This window comes from Dipodomys merriami, unplaced genomic scaffold, assembly GCF_024711535.1.
Source record: "Dipodomys merriami isolate MVZ:Mamm:240054 unplaced genomic scaffold, mDipMer1.0.p SCAF_49, whole genome shotgun sequence".
Taxonomy (NCBI): Eukaryota; Metazoa; Chordata; class Mammalia; order Rodentia; family Heteromyidae; genus Dipodomys; species Dipodomys merriami.
The window spans coordinates 5,791,250-5,814,122 of NW_027206057.1; the positions used below are offsets into that span (position 1 = coordinate 5,791,250).

At 39.1% G+C, this 22,873-nt stretch overlaps 1 protein-coding gene across 2 annotated transcripts in view; it reads right to left on the minus strand.

Moving 5' to 3' along the window:
• The window catches only part of Dnah7 (dynein axonemal heavy chain 7), a 206,171-nt gene that overhangs the window by 136,237 nt on the left and 47,061 nt on the right, over nt 1-22,873 (minus strand). For both annotated transcript variants that reach the window (XM_069995693.1, XM_069995692.1), the window contains exons 16-19: nt 20,097-20,321; nt 16,771-16,917; nt 14,058-14,743; nt 10,033-10,219 (exon numbers count right to left, since the gene is read on the minus strand). In XM_069995693.1, coding sequence (XP_069851794.1) covers nt 10,033-10,219; nt 14,058-14,743; nt 16,771-16,917; nt 20,097-20,321 — 1,245 coding nt within the window. The remainder of the gene's footprint in view (nt 1-10,032; nt 10,220-14,057; nt 14,744-16,770; nt 16,918-20,096; nt 20,322-22,873) is intronic.

Genomic DNA, 22,873 nt, shown 5'->3' on the forward strand with positions numbered 1-22,873 from the left:
GATGAACATGAGTAATAATCTACATTGGGCGTCAATGTAAGAACACACAAAAGTTACCATCACCTGATTGGAAGCACTCTTCCTTCTCTCTCTCAGTGAGAAGACAAATGTAATAAGGATTGTCTCTGATAAAGGAAGAGACCACAGGAGCAGACAGATCTGGTTTCTATCTCTCTGCTCCTTGATGCCTGTGTGACCTTGAATATTTACTGTTTCATGACTTTAAAAAGGGGATAAAAGCCCCCTCTCAAGGTTAGTATGAAAACCAATCTAGAAAACGTATTTTAAACAACTAATATGCTGCCTAGAATGCATACACATGCTTAAAACTACACCTTTCATTTGTCCTCCATATCTGTAGCTGGTTTGAGAGGAATGAGGGCAGGGACATACTGGAAGAGTGGGGAGGGGTTTAGAACATGAGACACTTAGCTTTAACCACCACTGCCTTTGAGTCTTTTTAAGTACTGCCACAAAGCCTGGTAGGGAGTAGGCACTTTGTAAACACTTGCTGACTGCTTGTGTGAATGTGAATGTAGGCCAGCTCAGCCTTCACCAGGCCCTCTGTGCTCTGGTTCTGAGTAGCTATATTCACAGGACGCAGCAATAAGCTATTGTAACAAGAGCCTACCAGAAGCTTGAGACTTGACATGTTATTCTCCCTGGAGAGGAAAAGATGAATTATTAACTTCTATCCTCTCTCCTTAAAGAATTAACTTTATAATTTTATGTGTTCTTTTGCTCCCAGGCATCACCATCTCATCAGCTTGAGTGAGAATCTCTGTGCTGATGGACTGGGATGTCCCAACTGAAACTTCATTACTGTGGCCAGGGAGCTTCATAGAAAATAGAGCTGTGTGTGTACTTAATGGAGGAAGCGCAAACCTGCTTAGTAAACTTCTAGAAGCATTAGCTTCCTCATTAGAACTTGACAGAACTAGACAACAGGAAGCTGTTCAGCTCCTCCTTAAACCTTTGCTCTCAGAAAGGAAATGGACATTGACTTCATACTTTAAGCCCCTTGACAATTTTAATATTCTTTGACCTCATCAGGAATATAATTTTTTTCATTTAAGACCCAAGATATTTCTGGAATTAACCCAGCTCTCAAGGATCATGCACTTAAAACTGAATCTCAAGAGAAGATTTTTTTTCCACAATAAACTCAGAAACACAACTCGATCATCAGTCTTGACTTTATTCACTCAACAAACACCTACCATGAACCTCTCTGTCATATCTCTGTCATTGTTCTCAGTACTTGGGTGTCAAGTGAATAAGAGAAACACTAACAGAATCCAGGGGGGGGAACAGACAATAAATAACAAACACAATGATTCATAAACATAATAATCATAAAGTATAAAAAGGTATATCAAGTATATAGTTCAGTATATTCATTATATTGTTTCATTCTGGGTTTTTTTCCCTTTTTTCATGCTGGTGCTGGGTCTTGAACTCAGGGTTTAGGCACTGTCCCTCAGCTTTTATGCTCAAGACTAGTGCTCTACCACTTGAATCATAGCTACACTTCCAATTTTTTTTCTTTTTTTTTCTTTTGGTGGTTAATTAAGTGTCTCATGGACTTTCCTGCTTAGGCTGATTTCAAACTGTGATCCTCAGATCTCAGCCTCTTAGGTAAAATACAAGCATGCACCACCAGCACCCAGCATGTTTCCTTCTCTGATGTGAGTAATTATCAGAGTATTTCAAACATTCTCATTATAACTGTATCTATTTTGGTGATCTGTAATCAGTGGCCTTATATGTTACAATTGTAACTGTCCTGGCTTGGCATGAACCACAGTCATATAAAATAGCAAACCTAATCGATACATGTCCTTGCTCTGACTGTTCCAGGGAAGATCCATCCCCTGTCTCTCTCCTCCTGAGAGCTCTCTATTCCTTGAGACCCAGGAATAATGAAATTAGGCCAACTCACAATCCTACAATGGTCTCTAACTAGTCAAGGTATTACATTTTCTCAGTTTAAACCATTAATCTAAAAAGGACTAAGCCAAGGGGAGAAGGCCTGCCAAAGGTCAAAATAGGCCAAAGGCTAGGCTCCATGTTCCAAAAATTGGCTGAGTTGTGGATGCATAGGACAAGTTGCTCTGGAAACATTGGGAGAAAACTTACAATGCTACTGTAGTTAACATGTGAATAATAAGACAGCTTTGTAACTGATACAAGGGAAGAAGTAGTGAGCTGGATAAACAACCATATTAGCCACAACATTCTTTGAAATCTAAGTCTAATCCAGAGCAAAGCCCTAACCCTCCTCAACTCTGAAAGCTGAGAGGCAAGGAAGCTGTATAAGAAACAGCCAGCGGAGGTTGACTCATAAGGTTAAAAGGAAAGAAGATTCTAGAACATCAAGGTATACACAAAGAAGCAGTAATTGTTAAGATAGATGGTACACAAATTGTTCAGAAAAATCTGGCTCAGATAATTAATGGCTGTGGCTACCTATGTTAACAACAGGTTTTCAATCTATTAAAAAAACTTTTATTGGAAGAAGATTTAATGTTAGACTTTTATAACTAGAAAGAAGCTTCAAAGGATGGGCTGGTTGGGGCTAATGCAACTGGAAACCGCAAATCTGGCTAAACCATCACTCATTACTATTCCAAGATCCTTAGGGCCTTTAGAAAATATATGAAATCTGCTCAGCCTGTGCTCTATAAATGGGACAACAAAGCCAGGATGACAGCACATCGGTCTACAGCATGGGTTCTACATGTTTTAATCCTACTGTCGAGAACCACTACTCAGTAAAACAAAAAAATAGTCTTTCCAAGTATTACTGCTCTTTAAAAATACACCTTGTCACCAAAAGCTCTGATAGAGACTCACAACAAGACAAATATTTTCATGCTTGTGAACACAATATTCATTCTATAGGCCTAAGGATCAAGAAATAAATTTGAATTACAAATCTTATTTTTAAAAATACATTTCTGTATCTAATTATTGATCTAGGTGAAGTAAATAGAGAACCTTCTGAAAAGGATTCCCCATTCTAGATGACATTAGCAACAGCTGTGACTCATGGGAAGTAGAAGCCAGAACATCAGCATTCACAAGAGTTTGGAAGTAGATCCACGACCTCACAGAAAATGCTGATTGTACAACTATTTAAATATAATAAAAAAATTTTAAATGCCTTCACTGGAGAGGGAGGAAAGGGTATGGGATAGTGAGCTTAATCATAGAACACTTCACACACACACACACACACACACACACACACATATCATATAAGATATCCATGATGTCATGATACATATGTTGTATGTGTCATGATGAACTTAATTATTTTGAACTTGTGAGTTCACATTCATTTGGCTCTTGCTTTAGTACTGAAACCATACCTCCAGCTAGACTTTCGTTGGTTAATTGGAGGTGGAGCTCATAGATTTTTCTGTTTAGCCTGGCTTTAGACTATGATGCTCCTGTTTCAGCATCCTGAGTAGTGAGGATTACAGGAGTGAGCTACTGATGTCTGGTTTATGGATCAATGGAGAACACTTTCTTAGGTGGAATCCAATGTTTATAGTATCTAGTAAAGATTGTATAAAAACAAATGACAGGGATTGGAAGTGTGACACAAGTGGTACACATTTGCCTAGTAAGACTGAGGCCCTGAGTTCAAAGCACTTGCAGGATTTGAAATGACCAACTCCTGTTTAATCGATGGATCAGCTGATTGGCTGGTTAACAGTGCTGGGTTGTTTTTACTCAGCACTTATTAGGCAAGCTTTCTGCCACTTCAACCATGCTTCCAACCCTTTTGTTTCAAACTATTTTTTAAATGGAGTCTTGTGGTTTTATTAGGACCTGGTCCAGACCACAGTCCTCCTATTTTTGCCTCATACATACCTAGCCTGAAAGGAGCACACCATCCTGACGAACTTCTTTGATTGGGATGGGGATCTTACTAACCTTTCAGCAATGGTAGCCTTAAATTGTTATCCCCTCAAGTATTTCTTACTGAGTAGCTAAGATTGCAGGTATGTGCTACCACATGTGGTCACTGACTCCAATCTGAAACTTTCACGGTGAGTACAGTGCCACCAAATAGTTCTGCACTGAATGTTACAGAGAATTCTTTTGTGAAAGGAAGATTGGATTGATGTGTCAAATTTCATTGCTGTCTTAGTTTAAGGAATCACCACAGCCACTCCAAGTGTCAGCAAGTACGGTACGGCCTTGACCAGCCAGCTGTCATCATCAGGTTTCAGGACCTTCCACAGAGCAAAAAGACTATAAGTAGAGTGAAAGGTGGCTCAGATTATTGTTAAGTGTTTGTTGGCAACATTTTTTTTACTTACACTGTACATTTCTCTTCCAGACACAGTATAGTCACACACTTAATTGGCCATCAAAAAAGGTAATTTTGATTTGTACTAGAAAACTACATACTTCATATCATATACTTTGTTGCAATATTCTCTTTCTTGCAAAGGGCTGGAATGACATCCAAAATGTCCCTAAGGCACACCTATAATGCGCTAAGAGCAGGTAAACGCTACAGTAAAGAAAGGAGGAGAAGGAGTACTCTCCAAAAGGCAAAGATTGGTCCATTTTAAATAAGAAACTCCCCAGGAACCTCTTCATAAAAGCTAATACATAGAAAAGACCAAGGAATGAAGTTACTGCTGTAGATATTCTGAGATGAAACACTCCAGGTAAAGGGTCCATCTAGTGCAAAAGCCCTAGAGAAGAATGTGGTTAGTATGTGTGAGGAGAAAAAAGAAAAAAGAAAAACAAGAAGGAAGCCATTGTGTCTAGAAGAAAGTAATCGAAGTGGAAAGTTCCAAGGACAGAGAGGGTAAAAGGGTGGGGAGAACACATCAAGAACTCCCCATTGAATGAGCCATTCTATGTCCTCAGACAGAAGCATTTCTCCCTTGATATTAACATTTCTTAATCTCCTAAAATGATCAGTATTGGCCTTATAACACACAAAGCCAAAGGACCACTCTCACTTAAACTATTTCACTCATCCTGCCGCCTATAAGACAAACTCGGTATTTGGAGCTCATAAGGAAAATATACTCTAGAACTGTACTTCACACTGAAAAATTATTGTCCTCCCTCGGGCACAGCAAATGATTCTTCAGTATGAGCCATTCCACTTTGATAAGGTCAACTCTCACAGGAGGACCTATAAATCTAATGAATGTCAATCAATTGCCTCATTTCCCTTATAATGTTAGTTCTTTGGAGAAGCAATGTTGTGTGTAAACTGTGAGAAGGAATAAGTCATTCAGTAAGTCAGTGAATGGCAGCATTGGCAGAAACTTGGACTGGAAAAAGAAAAATCTGTCTGTTGTAGACAAACCACGGCTCCTTTCCATATTGAAAGAGAGCCAATGTGTTCCAGTCCCGTGCTGCCTTAAGGTGTGGTGCTCTATCAAAAGCAACACATTCATGTCTGTGATTGACAGCCAGCAGTGTGGGTAAGGAGGGGGATGAGGGTGAACCTCCCCAAGGTCCCCATCCCTGCCAGCATGACTCCTGATGTATACCTAGAGTGACTACCCATCCCAGCCGTTCGATAAGGTCAGGTTTGTGCTTATTGTCCTGGATTAATTATTAATGCCGTAACTCTCAAAAGTTATCCAGTTTGGGCAATATATCACACGATTATTCTATTTCATAGCTCACTGTGCACTCACTGACATATTCCGGCTGACATTCACAAAAATACATCAACTAGTCAACCAAATAATTAAGTTCCTCTTTTTGCAGTTAGTACCTTTTATTAAACATTCTCTTGGAACATAAAGATCCTCACATTATGGCCTATTCTATGATTGCTTATATGCCTCTTCTCCAGACTTGTTACCAGTCCTTCAAATGTGTTTATTCTAAGTCCTTGATTTGCATAAGCAAGTTTACTACTGACCATAATCAATACTGACATTTCCTTTAGATTATCTTCTTTCGAAGCAAGGTTATTAAAAGAATCAAATAGCTGGGCACCAGTGGCTCCAGCCTGTAATCTTAGCTACTCAGGAGGCTGAGATCTGCAGATCGCAGTTCAAAGCCAGCCCAGGCAGGAAAGTCTGTGACACTCTGATCTCCAATTAACCACCAGAAAACTGGAAGTGGTGGTGTGGCTTAAGTGGTAGCATTGAGCTGAAATGCTCAGGGACAATGCTGTAATAGAGCTAGAATAGCGACTAACAAAACACCACCACCAACAACAACAACAAATCAAATAAACCAGTATTGTCTTGAAATTGTGCTCACTGGAAGGATTCCCTTCCTATTGTTCTTTGAGGCCAACCCTGAAGTGGAACTGTGATTTCCATTTAAATTCTATTATAATTTTGCCAGTCATTAGATGAGATTCTATGCTTGGCTGTGTGAAACTGCTACCTACAAGAAGTAAGAGGCTTTGTGAAGATTACCACAGAAGTGTCCTAGTTTCCTAATCACATCTTGAGCAGAAAACTTAAAAATGGTCAGTTATGCCTTTTCCTTAACTTCTATGGAGCTTTTGAAAAAATTCAACCCACCTCACATCTTTGTCTTTCAAATTTCCACCATATTGACTTGTTCCAAAAACTATTTTAAAGGCTAAGAGCATGGTTTAAGTAAGTGATTTTTTTGAAAATGTGCTATGTATGCTCAATTTTACATTGTGCAGGCAGAGACATACCTTAGAGACATCTGGTAAAAGCTATCATTTTGAAGATACAGTTAAATCCCAAAAACTATAACTACATCTAGAAGTCTATCAACTATGTGAGCTATGTTGGAGTCTCCACTCAACCACACTGAGCCAATCTGAACATTTTACCTATTCACAGCTGGTCAAAAAGCTAGATCAAATGGCTCCCACCCCCAGACCTACCAGATGGTTTGAAATAGCCCCAGTATTAGAGGAAGAAATAGGGTCCAGGTCTACTAGACTCCTAGTGCAGCCACTGACAGCTGTGACAGTTTGTAATAGCCTTGAACCATGATGGTGCAGTAGGCAGCCTGCCAGGGGCATGGGCTTTGGCCTTATTCCAGTGCTGTATTGGTCCCAGTGGGTTGTGGGTTCAGAATATGACACAGCACTGTCCTATGCAAGATGATTCTACTGAGCCAGGAAGAATCCAAGTGCCTGGACCTATCCCGGGCCAGGGAAAGGCTTGTGGAGACACACTTCTGGTTCATTCAGAACGAGGAGCCAACTGTGGATTTGGGACACAAGTGGGCTTAGGTCATTCTCTACTTCTGAAACAATAACAACACATCAATAGCAGATTCATGGCAAACCTAGACCTCGTAACTACTCAGTGCTGTAGATGGATGGGACTACAAGCTAGGAGAGACTAACCTATTTTCTTAAAGGTTCCCAAAAGTCAGGCACACACAAGATAAGAAGAATAAGAAATGACCTACTCCTTCAAGGACCAGATGGTGGCTTGTCAACAAGCAGCAAGAACTTTCAAAAACCATGGTCTGACCTAGCAGAAAGTATTCAGGAAGTCACCAGCATGGAGGAAGTCTTCATCAGAAAATTTTAAGGAGCTGTTTTAAAGAAATTCAATGATACTGAAGAGGACACAGAGAAAATGACCCTATATTCGAACAGAGAAATTCCAAGAGAGGGAAGCAATTTAAAAATTCTTTGAACTAGACACAAACTAAGAAAAGATTTAAAATGCAACAGAGTGCATTAAGAGCCAGATAGATCAAACAGAAGAAACCATTAGAGAGCTTGAAGCCACACAATGTCAAAATACACAACTAGATGAGAAAAACAATGCATAAAGTTTAGGAGAACTTTGGAACAGAACTAAAAGAGCAAATATATGTGTTTATTGGAGTTAAAAAGAAGCTTGAGAATGCCAAATGAGTACGAAAAACAGAAAACTTCACACACACAGAGAAGAATACAAATATCCAGGTACAGGAAGGTAAGAATTGGACCTGTTGCAACAATGAGAAGTACAAGTTGTCATGTGGAAAACGAGCTTTACAACGTCGGTGGGGGGAGGAGGGAAAGGCGGGGGGGGGGGGATTGGGTGGAGGGGGGGGGAGGCTGGGAAGGGATGTGAAGGGTAAACAAAGGAGGAGGCTGCAATGCTTGATAAGAAATGTATGCATTAACCTGCCCATGTAATTGTAACCCCTCTGTACAGTGTGTTCACAAATAAATAAATAAATAAATAATCATTTTAAAAAAAAGAAGTTAGCAGTCATTCTGAACACAATCAAGATCTCAAAGTTGAAAGTTAAGAGGAGATTCTCAAGGAAGTAAGAGGGAAAAACAAAAACAAAAAAACTAAAAATTCAGCAACACATAGGGTCTTGTAATTCACCTGACCTGGCAGCAGACCTAGCAGAAGTAGTAGGAGCCAAGAAAGACTTTCACAGTTCTAAAGGAAAAATGAAACTGCCAACCAAGACTACTGAACCCAAGCAGGACAAGGTAGCACACACTTTGTATGACCAATGCTCAAGGAGACTGGGGCAGATCTCTCTGAGTTTGAGGCCAGCCTTGGCTACATAATGAGACTATATTTTCTATAAAACAAAACAATAGCAAAAACAAAATACTGTACACTGCAAGCTATCTTTTAAGAATGAATAAGGAATAAAGATATTCCAAGATAAACAAAAGCTGAGAGACCTGCTGAAAGAGATATTAAGAAAAGCATAAGAAGATAATAAAACACACTGGTAAGAATAGCTAAACAGAGAAATTCTAGGAACTTTTGCATACCCTTAGAAGGAGTGTAAGTTATACAGCCATTATGGAAAACAGTAGGGAGGTTCCTCAAAAACCTAAACAAAGAACTATCACATAAGCTAGCAAACCCACTACTAGGTATATATCCAAAAGAGATGAAATCAGTATATTGAGAGGTAGCTGCATTTCCATGTGCACTGAAGCATTACTCACAAGAGTCAAGAAATAGAAACAACCTAAGTAACCATCAACTGATGAATGCATGCACATAGCATATATACATGCTAGAATGCTAGTCAGTCATAAAAACATAATGAAATCTCATCATTTATGACAACATGGATAGAACTGGATATGATTTTGTGAAATGAAATCAGCTAGTCACAGAAAGGCAAACACTATGTTATCTCACTCTTGTGCAAACTTAAGACCATTGAACTCCTAGAAGCTGATGGGAGAGTGGTGATATCAGAGGCAGGGTGAGCAGTGGGACCTGGAGGGGTGGGGAAAGGTTGATCAACAGCTACTATGAGAAGTTTCAATGGACAATCATTACACAGCAGCAGGGTTAGCAGTAACAACTGTATACTATGCATTTCAAAAGCTAGCAGGAATTTAAAAGTTTTTTTAAACCAATACATAAATGATAGACATTTGAAGGGAAAAAAGCCCCTGCATATCTCTGGGAAGAAGCTGTATATCTTATGCCCACGAACAAAAAGAATGGTCCATCTTTCAGAATCAAATCAAAAACACTTTCCTGCCCCCTGATCTCCTCCCCTGCCCCTGCTCCCTGCTTCTGACTCCTCCCTATTCCTGCTTTTCATTTTCTGTTCACCTCATCCTTATCGTAACACTAGATAGCAGGCATAGGATGGAAAGAAAGGAGAGAAAACTCTTGTGGGAGAGCAGTCTCCTCCATCTTTCTAACATGGAGACCTCAGATTAACACATCCTGGGGAAGATGAGAGCTCAGGGCTGAAGAGAAGCCTGAGGGTTTGAAACAAATACAGCCAAGTAATCAAGTCTTCCTCTTACACAGAAAGCTATCTTTTCTTCCTCATAATAAAGAGGCCATGGAATGTATGAGACAACCTGCTCTGAATCCACAGTCTTTCTGTCAGAGTATCTAGAAGAACCAAGCTAGTACCAAAGGCCATTAAATAACACTCCATTTGGATCTCAAGGACCAATGAGGAAAGAGTATCTACTTTGGATGACCATATTTCTTCCTCCTAGAATTCTGATGTAATAGCTGAAGGGAGAAAAAGATAATGGCTTACTAGAAACAATACCAGTTTATATGAACATTAAGTAATCATATTTCTACCTACTTGGGCAACAGTTTTCATGATATCTCTCCATGTTTTATCCACAGTTGTAAACCGTCTTCCTTCCTCAGGCATTTGAGACATGATGTCTGGAGAGCTGAAGATGGGCTCCAGATACAGCCACGTGGCTTGCACCTTGAGCCATTCGTCCAGAATCTCCTGAAGCAGCAGGAGCTTGGCCTCCCATTCTCTGAAGAGCAAACAAAGTACTTCTGATCAACAGAGAACCAAGCATTGGTCTCAGAAGACAAAAGTGAAAAACACAACTGACTTGTCAATCAAGCAGACTTGTCAACTTGCAATGTTATTTCAATTTCCATTCTCCTTTCATCTAAAAATTAGCACTATTTATTCAACAGTTTGTTTTAAAAATGATAACAATATTCATGCTGTGTAGATATAGACATTTAGCCACATCTATCTAAAAAATGGGCTGGTGATCGAGTTCAATGCAAAATATGGAAATAAAATTTTCTTCAAGACTGGTACTCTGTATGTGGGAGAGTGAAATGTCATTGCCCTCTAATATAATGGCACATGCCTATGTAGAAACAATGCTATAATAAATAGCCTAGTAAGAAGGGGGAAAAAAAGATTGGTACTCTGAAATTCTCAGGAAATTTAGATTCATGCAAAACTCTTCTATTTTCTTTACCATTTCCTTTGTCCTTTAAATTTGGAACCATAAAATCTCTATCCCAATGTTGAAAGGGGTGACATTGATGAAGACAAATTGTATTTATAAACTGCTTTGTTAAATGGCAACTCCTCTGTACAACTATTTAAAGATAATGATAAAAATCTTCATTTCTATAATAAAACATTTCAACTTATGTGACTGGCATTTTACATACTTTTTTTTTTCCATTTTTATTTCGCTGTAAGGGTGATGTCAGTGGTGTTACAGTCACACAAGTAAGGTAATGAGTACATTTCTTGTCAACATTGTTACCCCCTCCCTTGTTTCATACTCATAAGTATATGATGAGAACATTATTCAATATGAGAAGAAAGCATCCTCAAATTTATGGTAGCTTTTCAGTACATTTTTAAATATGAATAACATATAATGACCCAATTTCCTTAAGAATAGTTAGTATATGTCGAGGATAATCCTAGCAGATGAGCAGAATAGCTCAATAGCTATGTATATATGACCATATAAGATGATGCTAAGTGAAATGAACTCCAATATATGGCCACAAGAGGTTTTTATTTGTTGTTTTTTTTTAATATACTATGTGATTACTTTTTCCTTTTGTGTTTTCCCCCTATGGTTTATCCCCTGTTTTCACTGTATCTGACTTTGGTACCCTGGATAATGTACATGTGTTTATCTGAATTACGGAAAGGAAAGGGAACAAAACATGGTGAGACAAAGGACAAAGGGGGAACCAATGCTACAGTGATACTCACAATATGAGTCTTTTTATTTTTTTTTCAGTTGTGGGGCCTGAACTCTGGGCCTGAGCACTGTCCCTCAGCTCTTCAGCTGTACACCAGCACTCTACCATCTGAGCTTCAGCCCCACCTCCGGCTTTTTCTGCTTATGTGGTGCTGAGGAATCGAACCGAGGGCCTCATGTATGCAAGGCAAGCACTCTACCACTGAGCCACCTTCCCAGCCCCTCACAAGACAATATGTTGGAAATGATCTGTACAACTTGGATGGGGTTAGGAGTAAGGGAAAGTGTGAGAAATGAGGGAGGGGGTAACAAGTTCAACAAGAAATGTACTCACGACCTTATTTATGTAACTATAACCCCTATGTACAGCACCTTGACAATAAAAGTAAAAGTTTTCAAAAAGAATAAATGTTATGTGAAGACATAGCTCAAGTGGTAGAGCTCCAGCCAAGTAATATAGCCAGACACAAGGCTCTGAGTTCAACTCCAGATGCTAATTATTTTACTAGCAGAGTTTAAAAGTCCCTGTTAGTATTTTCTCCCCATGAAGTTGTATCCTTCATAATGTTTACTTATAGAAAACTAAGGCACACAGAAGACAGTACCAGACTCAATTTCACCAGCTAATGAATGCCAGAGCTGAGATCTGAACCCAGATGATCATAGCAACTCTGCTATCAGAGAATGAAAAATAATAATAACACTTACAAGTGGGATAGCTTTTCTTGCATATTTTATACATTACTTATTATTTATAAGTGACGATCTGAAAATTTAGATCATTAAAACCAAGAAGTATAAGTTGCTCTCCAAATCATCACTCTGCCACTTGATTCCCAGACCCAGACCTTTTGCTTTTAGTTTGTTGTACAGATAGAGCATCATCCTAACTTTTCCTGGGCTTGCTCTGGATTGGGATCCTACTGCCTCTACCTCCTGAGTAGCTAGTATTACAAGAATATGCCACCACACCTACAGTGTCTTTTTTGTTGTTGTTGTTGGTTGTGGGGCTTGAACTCTGGGCCTGGGTGCTGTCCCTCAGCTCTTCAGCTCAAGGCTAGCATTCTACGACTTGAGCCATAGCACCACTTCTGGTTTTCTGAGTGGTTTATTGGAGGTAAGAGTCTCATGGATTTTTCCTGCCCAGGCTGGCTTTGACCCATGCTCCTCAGATCTTAGCCTCCTGAGTAGCTAGGATTACAGGAGTGAGCCACCAGTGCCTGGCCTACAGCATCCTTTTAAAATACACTGCTTTCCATTTTTATCCATGAATTTGTTTAACTATTTGCACAGGACAATATATACATGCCTCAGTTTTTTTTCTGGCTCTCTTCTCTCTTTGATCCCTAATATGGAAAATTTCCCAGTATCTAATGATATCATGCAAAGTCCCATGATAAACAATTCAAGGGACACCCCTTTTCGAGTAGTATCCTCTGTGAATGTGCACAGTGAAGTACTCTGGCAAGAGACAGGACAACCAAGTGTAGAGTGATCCAAGTCTAATCAGAGCTTGTTCAAGTGTATGGTACATGTTAGATTTGCTGTAACTAGGGCAGAGCCTACCAGGCAGCCCTTTTCCCTTGGCATGGAAATTCATGCTGACGATGGCACTCAGATACAGATGTCTGCTTCTTAAGGTAAAATTAAACTGTTGAATACAAATTAAAAAACTGAAAACACTAACAGACAAAGGTTTCATGAAATAGTCTGTCTGCTGCTTAAAACGTCATGCTTAAAATTATAGCTATATTCGTTTTCATTTAGTACCACCCATTATATATCTCTGACAACTAATTCATATATTTGGAAAATGGCATGATTATCTTTTATCTTATAGTTAATGGACTTGTGCATAGATACAGCATAATTTTTGAGGTCTGGAAAGGTGGCTTAGTAATAGAGTACTTGCCTAGCATGGAGGAAGCCCTGGGTTTTATTCCTCAGTATCACATAAACAGAAAAGGCCAGAAAGGGCACTGTGGCGCAGGTGGTAGAGTGCTTGCCTTGAGACAAAGAAGCTCTGAGACAGTGCCCAGGCCCTGAGTTCAAGCCCCAGGACTGGCAAAAAAATAATAATTTTTGAGAACCTAAAAATAAGATCAGATCATAGGTCATTAAAATGAGTATCTGGGTGCTGAGCATCTACTGTTTTTGTTGTGACAGCAAAGGATCTGCTGTCTGCCAAAAGGAAGGAAGGCTGCCATTCCTTAAAATTATTTAAAATAGTAAGTACAAAGTCGGGTGCTGGTGGCTCACACCTGTAATCCTAGCTACTCATGAGGCTGACATCAAAGGATCAAGTTCTGAAGTCAGCTAGGTCAGTAAAGTCCAGGAGACTCTTATCTCCACATACCCAGCAAAAAGCCAGAAGCCACTAAACAGGGCTAACATGGTAGAGCACCAACCTTGTGCAAAAGGAACAGCACTCAGGTCCTGAGTTCAAGCCTCAATACTAGTGTGTGCATGCGTACACACACACACACACACACACACACACACACACACACACACACACACACACAGAGCTACCACAAACGATCAAGTTCAAAATGCAGAAACACTCCTGAAACTTGACAAGTGCTGTTGTTAGCACAGCATAAACAGCACAGCGTGGCTTTACCTCATCTGCTTTTCATAAGGCTTGATGAAAGGAGAGCCGCGCATCGTTTGCGTCTTGATAATGTGGTCATCCAGCAACATCTGAATTTCATCAACCGAGGACAGGATAAACGTCCCACTTTCTCTGTAAGGATGGATGACGAACTCCATCGAGTCCCACTCGGTAACCATTTTCTCCAAGGACTTCTCGAGAGAATGTTCTTTGCTGGCTGCCTCGCTGATGCCTTCGAACTTGTCCAGGTACGGCTCCAGATGCATGTCTAGGAAGGAGAAGACCGTGGCGTCGTCGGCCGGCTGCAGCGGGTAGCCCACGATGTTGGACATGGCCTCCCAGTGCCGCGGGCGCAGCCCCGGGTTGCAGATGACCTGGATGAGAGGAATGTACTGCTTGAACTCCTCCACCTTTGCCCTTACTTTTTTGGTCATTGCCAGGGCGTTTGGAGAGTCGTGGAAGATTTTCTCCAGCTTATAGAGGCCTCGCCAGTAATTTCCAACGTCGGTTTCTACTTGGTCGGGATTCACCTTTTGGTAGGGGCCTTCTGTCCATGCTCGGTGTTTGGTGCTAAACTCCACGATCGTCTCGTAGAGGCGAAGATACGGGTTCAGACCGTCTTGGATTTTTTTACGCTGAGGATAGACGGATGGGACCCAGCCATAGGCCTCCTCTTCAGTATTAAACTGTTCAATCTGAAAAGACGGGCATTAGATGCGGGGTTATAGAAGTGAATGACATTGAAAAAAAAAAATCAAGTTTTTCCAAGTATTTAAAAAAATGCATTAAAAACCCTCATTAAACCCTAAAATCAAACTTCAACCTACAAGAAGTGAACCATGATCTGTTTCCTTTTCCTTTTCCTTGGCCGGTATTGGGGTTTGTATTCAGGGAGGGGGCCCTGTCCGTTAGCTTTTGTCACTCAAGGCTGGTGCTCTCCTACTTGCCAAACATCTTCACTTCCTGCTTTTTGATTGTTAATTGGAGACAAGAGTCTCATGGGCTTTCCTGACTGGGCTGGTTTTGAACTGCAACCCTCAGATCTCAGCCTCCTCAGTGGCTAGGATTACAAGGGTGAGCCATTGGTGCCTGGTGAAAAAATGTATACATTGGCAGTGGATAAAGATAATTAACATGTGCATTCCTTTGCATATTTGCTTCTTTTTGTCATGAGAACACTTAAAATCTACTCTCAGAGCAATTTTCGAGTATTCTCTCACTAACTATAATCATGTACCATGAATCTCTTGAGCTTATTTCTTCTATCAAACCAAAATGTCTCATCTGTTATCTCCTAACCAACTAGTCCCACTTCCTGGTAACCACTATTCTACTGCTGCTTCTTCAGGTTTGACTTCGTTAGATCATGTGGCATTTGTCCTTCTCTGCCTGGTTTACTCAGTTAACATAATGTCTTTCAGATTCGCCCACACTGTATTAGGTAATAGAAGTTACTCTTTTAAGCTCAATAGTATTACCTGTTTCTTTTCGTATGGCAATGTCCAGAAAATGATGTTTGGATATTTTACTTAAAATAGTCAATAAACATGTACATGTGAAGGAATTTTAGCCCACAAGACATATTATGATGGTGCCTTCATTCCTGTAAAGTATTTAAGTACTCCAAATATGGCAGCATTGTTTTTGAAAAATGGAAAAAAAACGGATTGTAAAGCCAGTTCCTAAGAATTAGTAACCCAGTTTAGGGGTCAAGACTTACATATAGGTGAAAATTTAAATACCAATTTATAACAATAATTCAATGTAATAAAAGAGATGTCTCAGACCAGCAACTGTTTACCAGAAAACAAGCAAATGCATTTATATATGGTCACTCAAAGGCAGGAGGCGATGCTGGAGTAGTGGCAGGTGAGGCAACCAGGCTTTTGTCATAAAGATGAGTGAGACAAGCAGACAAGGAAAGCTCTCATTTCCTCTTAGTTCATTTGTGAAATATGCAGGGAGCTGTGTTCAGCTGACAGATCTACAGAACTGCCAGGAGGGAGTTAGATATATGATCCTCTATGTGATGACACCTTACAATTTTTTTTGTATTGAAATGTTTGAATATCAGTCCAGGATCTGAGTAGCTTATAATAATCCCAAATATTTAATAGAAATAAACTCTAAATCTTTGTTAAACGAGGGCCACTGAAATTTTAAGTAACTTGTATAATTGATATTTGGGTTTTTTAAAAATAAAATTAAAAAATTCAAATAATTTACATGGCAAAAGGTATATATAGCTTTCCCTCTTTCAGGCATTCCTAATGAGAGAGCTGATTTCTGGAAAAGGACTGAGGGAACATGGGTTTAGAGAGAGAAAATAAACCAGTTGAAGACTCAACCTTAAAGTCTAAGCTGACTTTTATGTAGGTTGATAGCTAAAATGGTGGCTAGGTATTTTTATTTGCTTGCTTCTGCTCAAAAATGGGTTTCTAACTCTCATGGGAATATTTACAATGCCAATAGTTAAATGATGAAAAGTGAATTTGAAGACACAATTCTGTCTTTAAAATGAAGGATGAAGGCATCACTCCTAACAGAAAGCAGCAACGCTTCTCTTTTGCGGAGCATCCTGTGAAATCTATTTGGGCTGCCATTATTCTCTATTTGAATATAAACAGTTTTATGTGGACTGTTTCTCAAAGGTGGGTAACCAACATAAATTCATTACTTTTTCATTTCAACCAGTTCATTTTTTGAAGTTTTTCAGCTATACCTTGTCTGCTGCTACATCCAACTTGCCATTCAGGGTCTGGGCTTTTTTCAGATACCGCGGCACATCCTGGATATCACCAAATGTATAAAATTCTTCTGCCTGCTTTGCATAACTCTCCAGCTCTTCCACAAACCTATCACACCGTAACTAATGACAACAATATGTTTGTTATTATTTTTAAAAACAGAATCCCCTAGGCATCAAGAACCTTTACTTATAAGGATTTTCAGAATTACCAATTTAAATTATGCTTTGTCACAGGCAAAATATAAAGAAAGATGATCTACAAGATGTCTGGGACCTAAACCATGAAAAAATTAAACATAGAATCAACACATTAAAATTTCTCTAATTCCCATATTTAAAGGTTACCCTGTACTATCCATGTAAAGAGCTCTCATACATTGAAATAAAATGTGTTAAATAATGATATATGTCACATGCTAAAATTTTTATGCTAACAAATAACAGCATTTGGGGAAAAATCTCATAATAATCAGTATGTGGCTAAAACTGGTTTTAAACATTTCAGTAATAGCTGCTATCTTCATAGCAATTGGAAAAAAATAAAACTTTTCTATTGTGTTGTAATATTCAGCACTTCAATTACCAACACTAAAACAAGATCCCCAAGGGTTATTTTGTTGATCCATGAGCTCTCATCACAAGAAATGTGTAAATAAATTCAGATTTATAACATCAAATTTTAAAAATATTCCAATATAAAAGATAAGCCATTCCAAAACTAAATGGCTCTAAAAAAATAGCTTTTAATGAAAGTTTCAAAAGTCAATTCAGGGTTATTAAAAAATAGAAGGCTTTCTACATTTTTAGATTATGTGGGTTGATTTCTGTTCTCTTTCATCTAATTTCCTGGCAAATTTATTGTTCTAGCCCATTAAAGAAGGAAAAATTCACCAATGTCATGCCTACTTTTCTTGAATAGGGTACTTTGAAAAATAAAGTACAAACAATTCTGGAATGTCTAATAATTTTCTTTTTCTTTTCTTTCTTTTTTTTTTTTTTTTGGCAGTCATGGGACTTGAACTCTGGGCTTTGGCACTGTCCCTGTGCTCTTCAGCTCAAGGCAAGTGCTCTACCTCTTGAGCCACAGCGCCATTTCCAGTTTTCTGGCAGTTAATCGGAGATAAGAGTCTCACTGACTTTCCTGCCCAGGTTGGCTTTGAACCGTGATCCTTAGATCTCTCCTGAGTAGCTAGGATTACAGGCATGAGCCATGAGTGCTTGGCTGGAATGTCTAATAATTTTCTAAGAGCCTATTTTATTGTGACTTAAGCATCTACTATTTACTACTTATGTTTTCTACATAGTTTAAACATTTTGAAGTGGCCTAAGAAAAAATAGACCAGGGGGAATGTGGCTTAGTGGTAGAGTGCTTGCCTAGTATACACGAAGCCCTGGGTTCGATTCCTCAGTACCACATACACAGAAAAAATAAATAAGTAAAAAATGGACCATAATTTAAAGATTTTTTTCACTTAAAATTTTTTTGATGTAAAGTGGTATGCCAAAGGGTGAGCTGAGTAAGGTAATGAGTACATTTCTTTTTGAACAGTGTTACCCACTCCCTCATTTTCTCCCATTCGCCCCTCCTATGTTCCTCTTCCCCACAAGTTGTCAAGTTCATTTTCAACATAGTGTCTAGTGAGTATCACTGTTGCATTGGCTCACCCTTAAAACAAAGACTTTTTTTAAGTCTATGAATTATCCTTCAAATAACATGTCCAAAGAATTAATTTTTTAAAGTGTGGCAGAAAGAGAAGTAAGCCTATGATCAAAGGCAATCACAACTGACTAGCATCTAAATGTTTGAGAACTTTAGTTTCTTCATCTGTAAAATGAGATTGAAATTATGAAGTCATTTATCTAAACAATATATATGGAGTGCTCGTAGTATTCCTGTGGGCTATAGGTCGAATGTACCCTCCAAAGTTCAAATGCCGGAGACTTAACTCCTACAGAAAACTGCGGAGAGGAGGGACACGTGCAAAAGTGAAGAGGTCATGAACTCTATCCTCATGAGTAGCTAATTATGCCCTCACAGTAGAGTATCTCAAGAGTGCATGTCTAAGAGGTAGAGGGGTTCAACCCCATTCCCATCCCCTCTCTCTTCTCCCTTTCCTGTCATTTTCATTCTCATTTTCTTTCTTACACATGTGTATTCATGATCCCTTGTCTTTCTACCCTCTGTCATGGGGTTATATAGAAGACCTGCATCAAATGTGAGCTCCTAATGTTGGATTTCTCACCATCCGCAACTGTAAGAAATAAACGTCTGTTCTTCACTGGTTTTCCAGTCTCAAATATTCTGTTAGAGTAGGGCCAAATGGCCACTGAGGACTAATCACTGTGTTAGCCAGTGAGATATACATAAAGGAAAAGAAAAAGGAAAATAACTTTGTTCTCAAGAAACTGACCACTGGATGGGAGGTAGATCTAAAAATAATAACAATGATCAGGCCAATCATTCTGTAGGGATATGTTAAAAGTATAATAAGAACAAGCCAGCCACTGGTGGCTCACGCCTGTAATCCTAGCTACTCAGGAGGCTGAGATCTGAGGATCGAGGTTTGAAACCAGCCTAGCAGGAAAGTCCTCATAAGACTTTTATCTCCAATAAACCCCTCAAAAACAACAAGTGGGGCTGTGGCTCAAAGTATAGGAAGTACCCTGAGGTTTGAGAAGGCTTTTCAGAGAATGAATTGTGATTGCCTGTTGAAGGCAGGCAGCAGGTGCTCGGTGTACAGAGAGAACATGCAAGAGATGAGGGACATAGAGAAACAGGGCACTGGAAGTTACTCAAGAGAGGAGAGGTTGGAGGTGAGGCTGGATGGATAGAAAGAGGCAAGTTCCAAACCATTTTATGTGGTTATAAAATGGTTAATATGGTTATAAAAACATTCACACTTGGCCCACTTTTAGGACCGTTTGAGTGATTATGGGGCATGTAGGAAGCTTTCACGAAGGGAGTGCTGATGTCTAGGCAATAAAACAAATACTGAAAATAGCACTGTACATAATGTTTTTATTAATGGCCACTTATGGGTAATATTTTCCAAAGGTTTCTTCCTCTTACCTTGAGCAATCAAGAAATGACCTCACATTGATCAATACACCACTCAATCACCACTTAATCATCTAGCAAGTACTATAAAAGGTCTAATATGTGTACTGTCTTCTACTAAGATTACAGTGTGAGAAAACTATAATAGATAAGCTGCAAAATATAGGAGTAGGCAATATAATGTATAAAGTTTAAACATTCCTAGAAAACAAGTGTAATTTAAAACATCTATGATGCCAACCTTAAGACCTTCTTGGTATTGTTCTGTTTTTTCCTTAATGATTTTTCTGTGTTCTTCAAAAATCTCTCCCATTCTTGCATACCACTGGAAAACACTGTTATTTAGCCTAATGTCTGCAGGAGAAAAGTTGACACACTCAATGAGGAAGGAGAGGCAGTTTTTAGAATCCACTAATCTCTGTCCCAGTTCAATCATGTCAGTTGCCTCCACTTTCTGAATGTAAGCCTGAGAGAAAACAAACAAAAATTATGGGTAGCACTACAATGAACAGCTCCTGTCAGAATATAGCCCAGGGAAAAACACTGCATAAATCTGCAGTTATCAGAAATAAATGCATCTGGTTCACATAAGGAATGACAGCAGTTTATTTCTCATCCCTCCCAAGTACCTTACTAAAATGGTAGAAGAAAAAATTAGAAGATGTCTAACAACATGTAAAAAGCAATGGAAAACCGGAGAGGAATGCATTAGACTCCCGGAAGATGAGAAAAGATACAAATCTACATGATTTTACTTCTTCTTTCAAAACATTTTGGGGCATCAGCTAGTGATGGACACTATGCCAGGTGCTGATAATTCTGAGTGACAGAGAAGATGAGAGTTTTACCCATATACAATTTGCAATCTGTGGTTAGGAAGACAGTCAAGTTATCACCCACACAACTACAGACTGGCAACACAAACAAGTGCTGCTGCTGCTGCTAGGGAAGGAATCCTGCTTAGAGAATAGAACAGAATAGAATAGAGTAGAGAGCTACTCAGTGAACAACAGCCAGAGAGCAGGAGCAGGAGGAAAGGAGATGAGGAAGATTGACAGAGGTACAGGAGAGGGAACATGAGAGATGGGAAAGGGGTCCGGTGGCAGGAGGGAGCCTGAAGGAGTAGTGGGGGGGTCAGTGCCAGTGTCTAGGCTGCTAGCAGGAAGGCAGCAGGGCAAGTCAGGAGACTGGAAGTTTTAAACTCAGGTCAAACATCACTGGATCATAGGACCTAGTCAATAGCACAGTATATCTGCAAGAAGAAAGATTATAAACCTTAAAAGTATGACAAAATTAAAAAGTTTCTTGCTTACACAGAAACCAACTGATAAAGTGATAGAGATTATAGAAAATAAGAATCTAGAATGAACAGTTATGAAAGAAATATACACAACCAATAGTTTTGCTATACATCCATAATAGATTTGGAAAACATGCTACATTCTTAACAGATTTGACAACTCTGAATTAACTGTGGGACAACTTAGTAAGAAATAGTTGAAAGCTACATAAAGAAAACTATAAAAATCTTTTGGGAGACAACTTTCAAATCCTGAGTACATAGAGAAATATGTGTTGTAACACATTTGCAAAAACATAAACACTCTCCCAAGCAATGTATAACAGTAAAAGTAATTTCAATAAACATTTCAGTGGCATTTTTAAAGTTAATTTGGCACAATTTAACATTTTTGTGAAATAGTAAATACCCAAGAATAACACAGATGATTGTGGAAAAAAAAGAAAACGATAGGGCCCCTCCCTGTCAAAACCATAGTGTACTATACAGATGCTGGAATTTAACAAGTTTCTATTCTGTCCTAGGAATAGAGGACAAAACAGCACAGAGAAAGCTCAAAAAATAGATTGGAGTACACATGGAAATTTAGTGTTGAAAGCTACATTTCATGTCAGGAGTGAAATGAAAAGTGGTTCATAAATCTCATTAGAAATAATTGGTTAGAGGAATTGGTTATTGATTTTGGAAAAAAAAAAAAAGCAAGAGCCCTGATTTTCTAGTAGGAGAAATAGAGGGAAGGTATACTGTGAAGAAAGTAATTTTCAGCAGATTGTGACTGTTCTGTGAAACAAATCTCCCTGTGTTCATGTACGTAAGTGGGTGTCAATTCAGGTGTTTCTATGTATGTGCACATGTTTTGTTTACTTGGACCCATGTAGTTCTCTCAAAACTATTTCATACATATTAATTAATATATATGCACATATTTACTTGTTTTTATTATTACTTATTTATGATTATTTTTGTAGTACTAGAGTTTGGACTCAAGGTCTCACGTGCTAGACAGGTGCTCCACCATTAACCCATGCCTCCAGCTCTTTCTTGGACTTATTGAGACAGGATTTCACTTTTTGCCTACATGTGTCTGGACAACAATTTGCCTATTTTTATGTATTCAGTCATAGCCAGAGGACAAGCACATGCCACCATACCCAGATTCTTCTATTGAGATTGAGGGTTCAAAGGTTTTTTGCCTTGGAGGCAGAATAATGAACCATTTATTCTCCCATTCTCAGCCTCTCAAGTAGCTAAGATTATAGACATGAGCCACCAGAACCTGACTAAATGTATGTGTTTTCATGATACAAATTCCCAAAAGAAACCTCTCACCAAGCAAAGCATGACAAAATTGGCCATTGCTTGTAACCCTCTCACCTATGTTTGCCTTCTCTGTCCTATAAATTAACTTCTTGTCTGTAAAGAAAATGATCCTTTATTTCAAATAAAAACTGTTTAGGTGATTAGTTGGGCAGTGGTGGCTTGCATCTGTAATCTTAGCTAGTCTGGAGGATGAAATCTGGAGGAGTGTGGTTTAAGACTACCTAGTCAGAAAATCTACCAAACCCCAAAATAACCAGCAAAAAAGCAGGGCTAAGCAGGGCGCCGGTGGCTCACGCCTATAATCCTAGCTACTCAGGAGGCTGAGATCTGAGGATCACGGTTCAAAGCCAGCCCGGGCGGAAAGTCTGTGAGACTCTTATCTCCAATAAACCACTAGA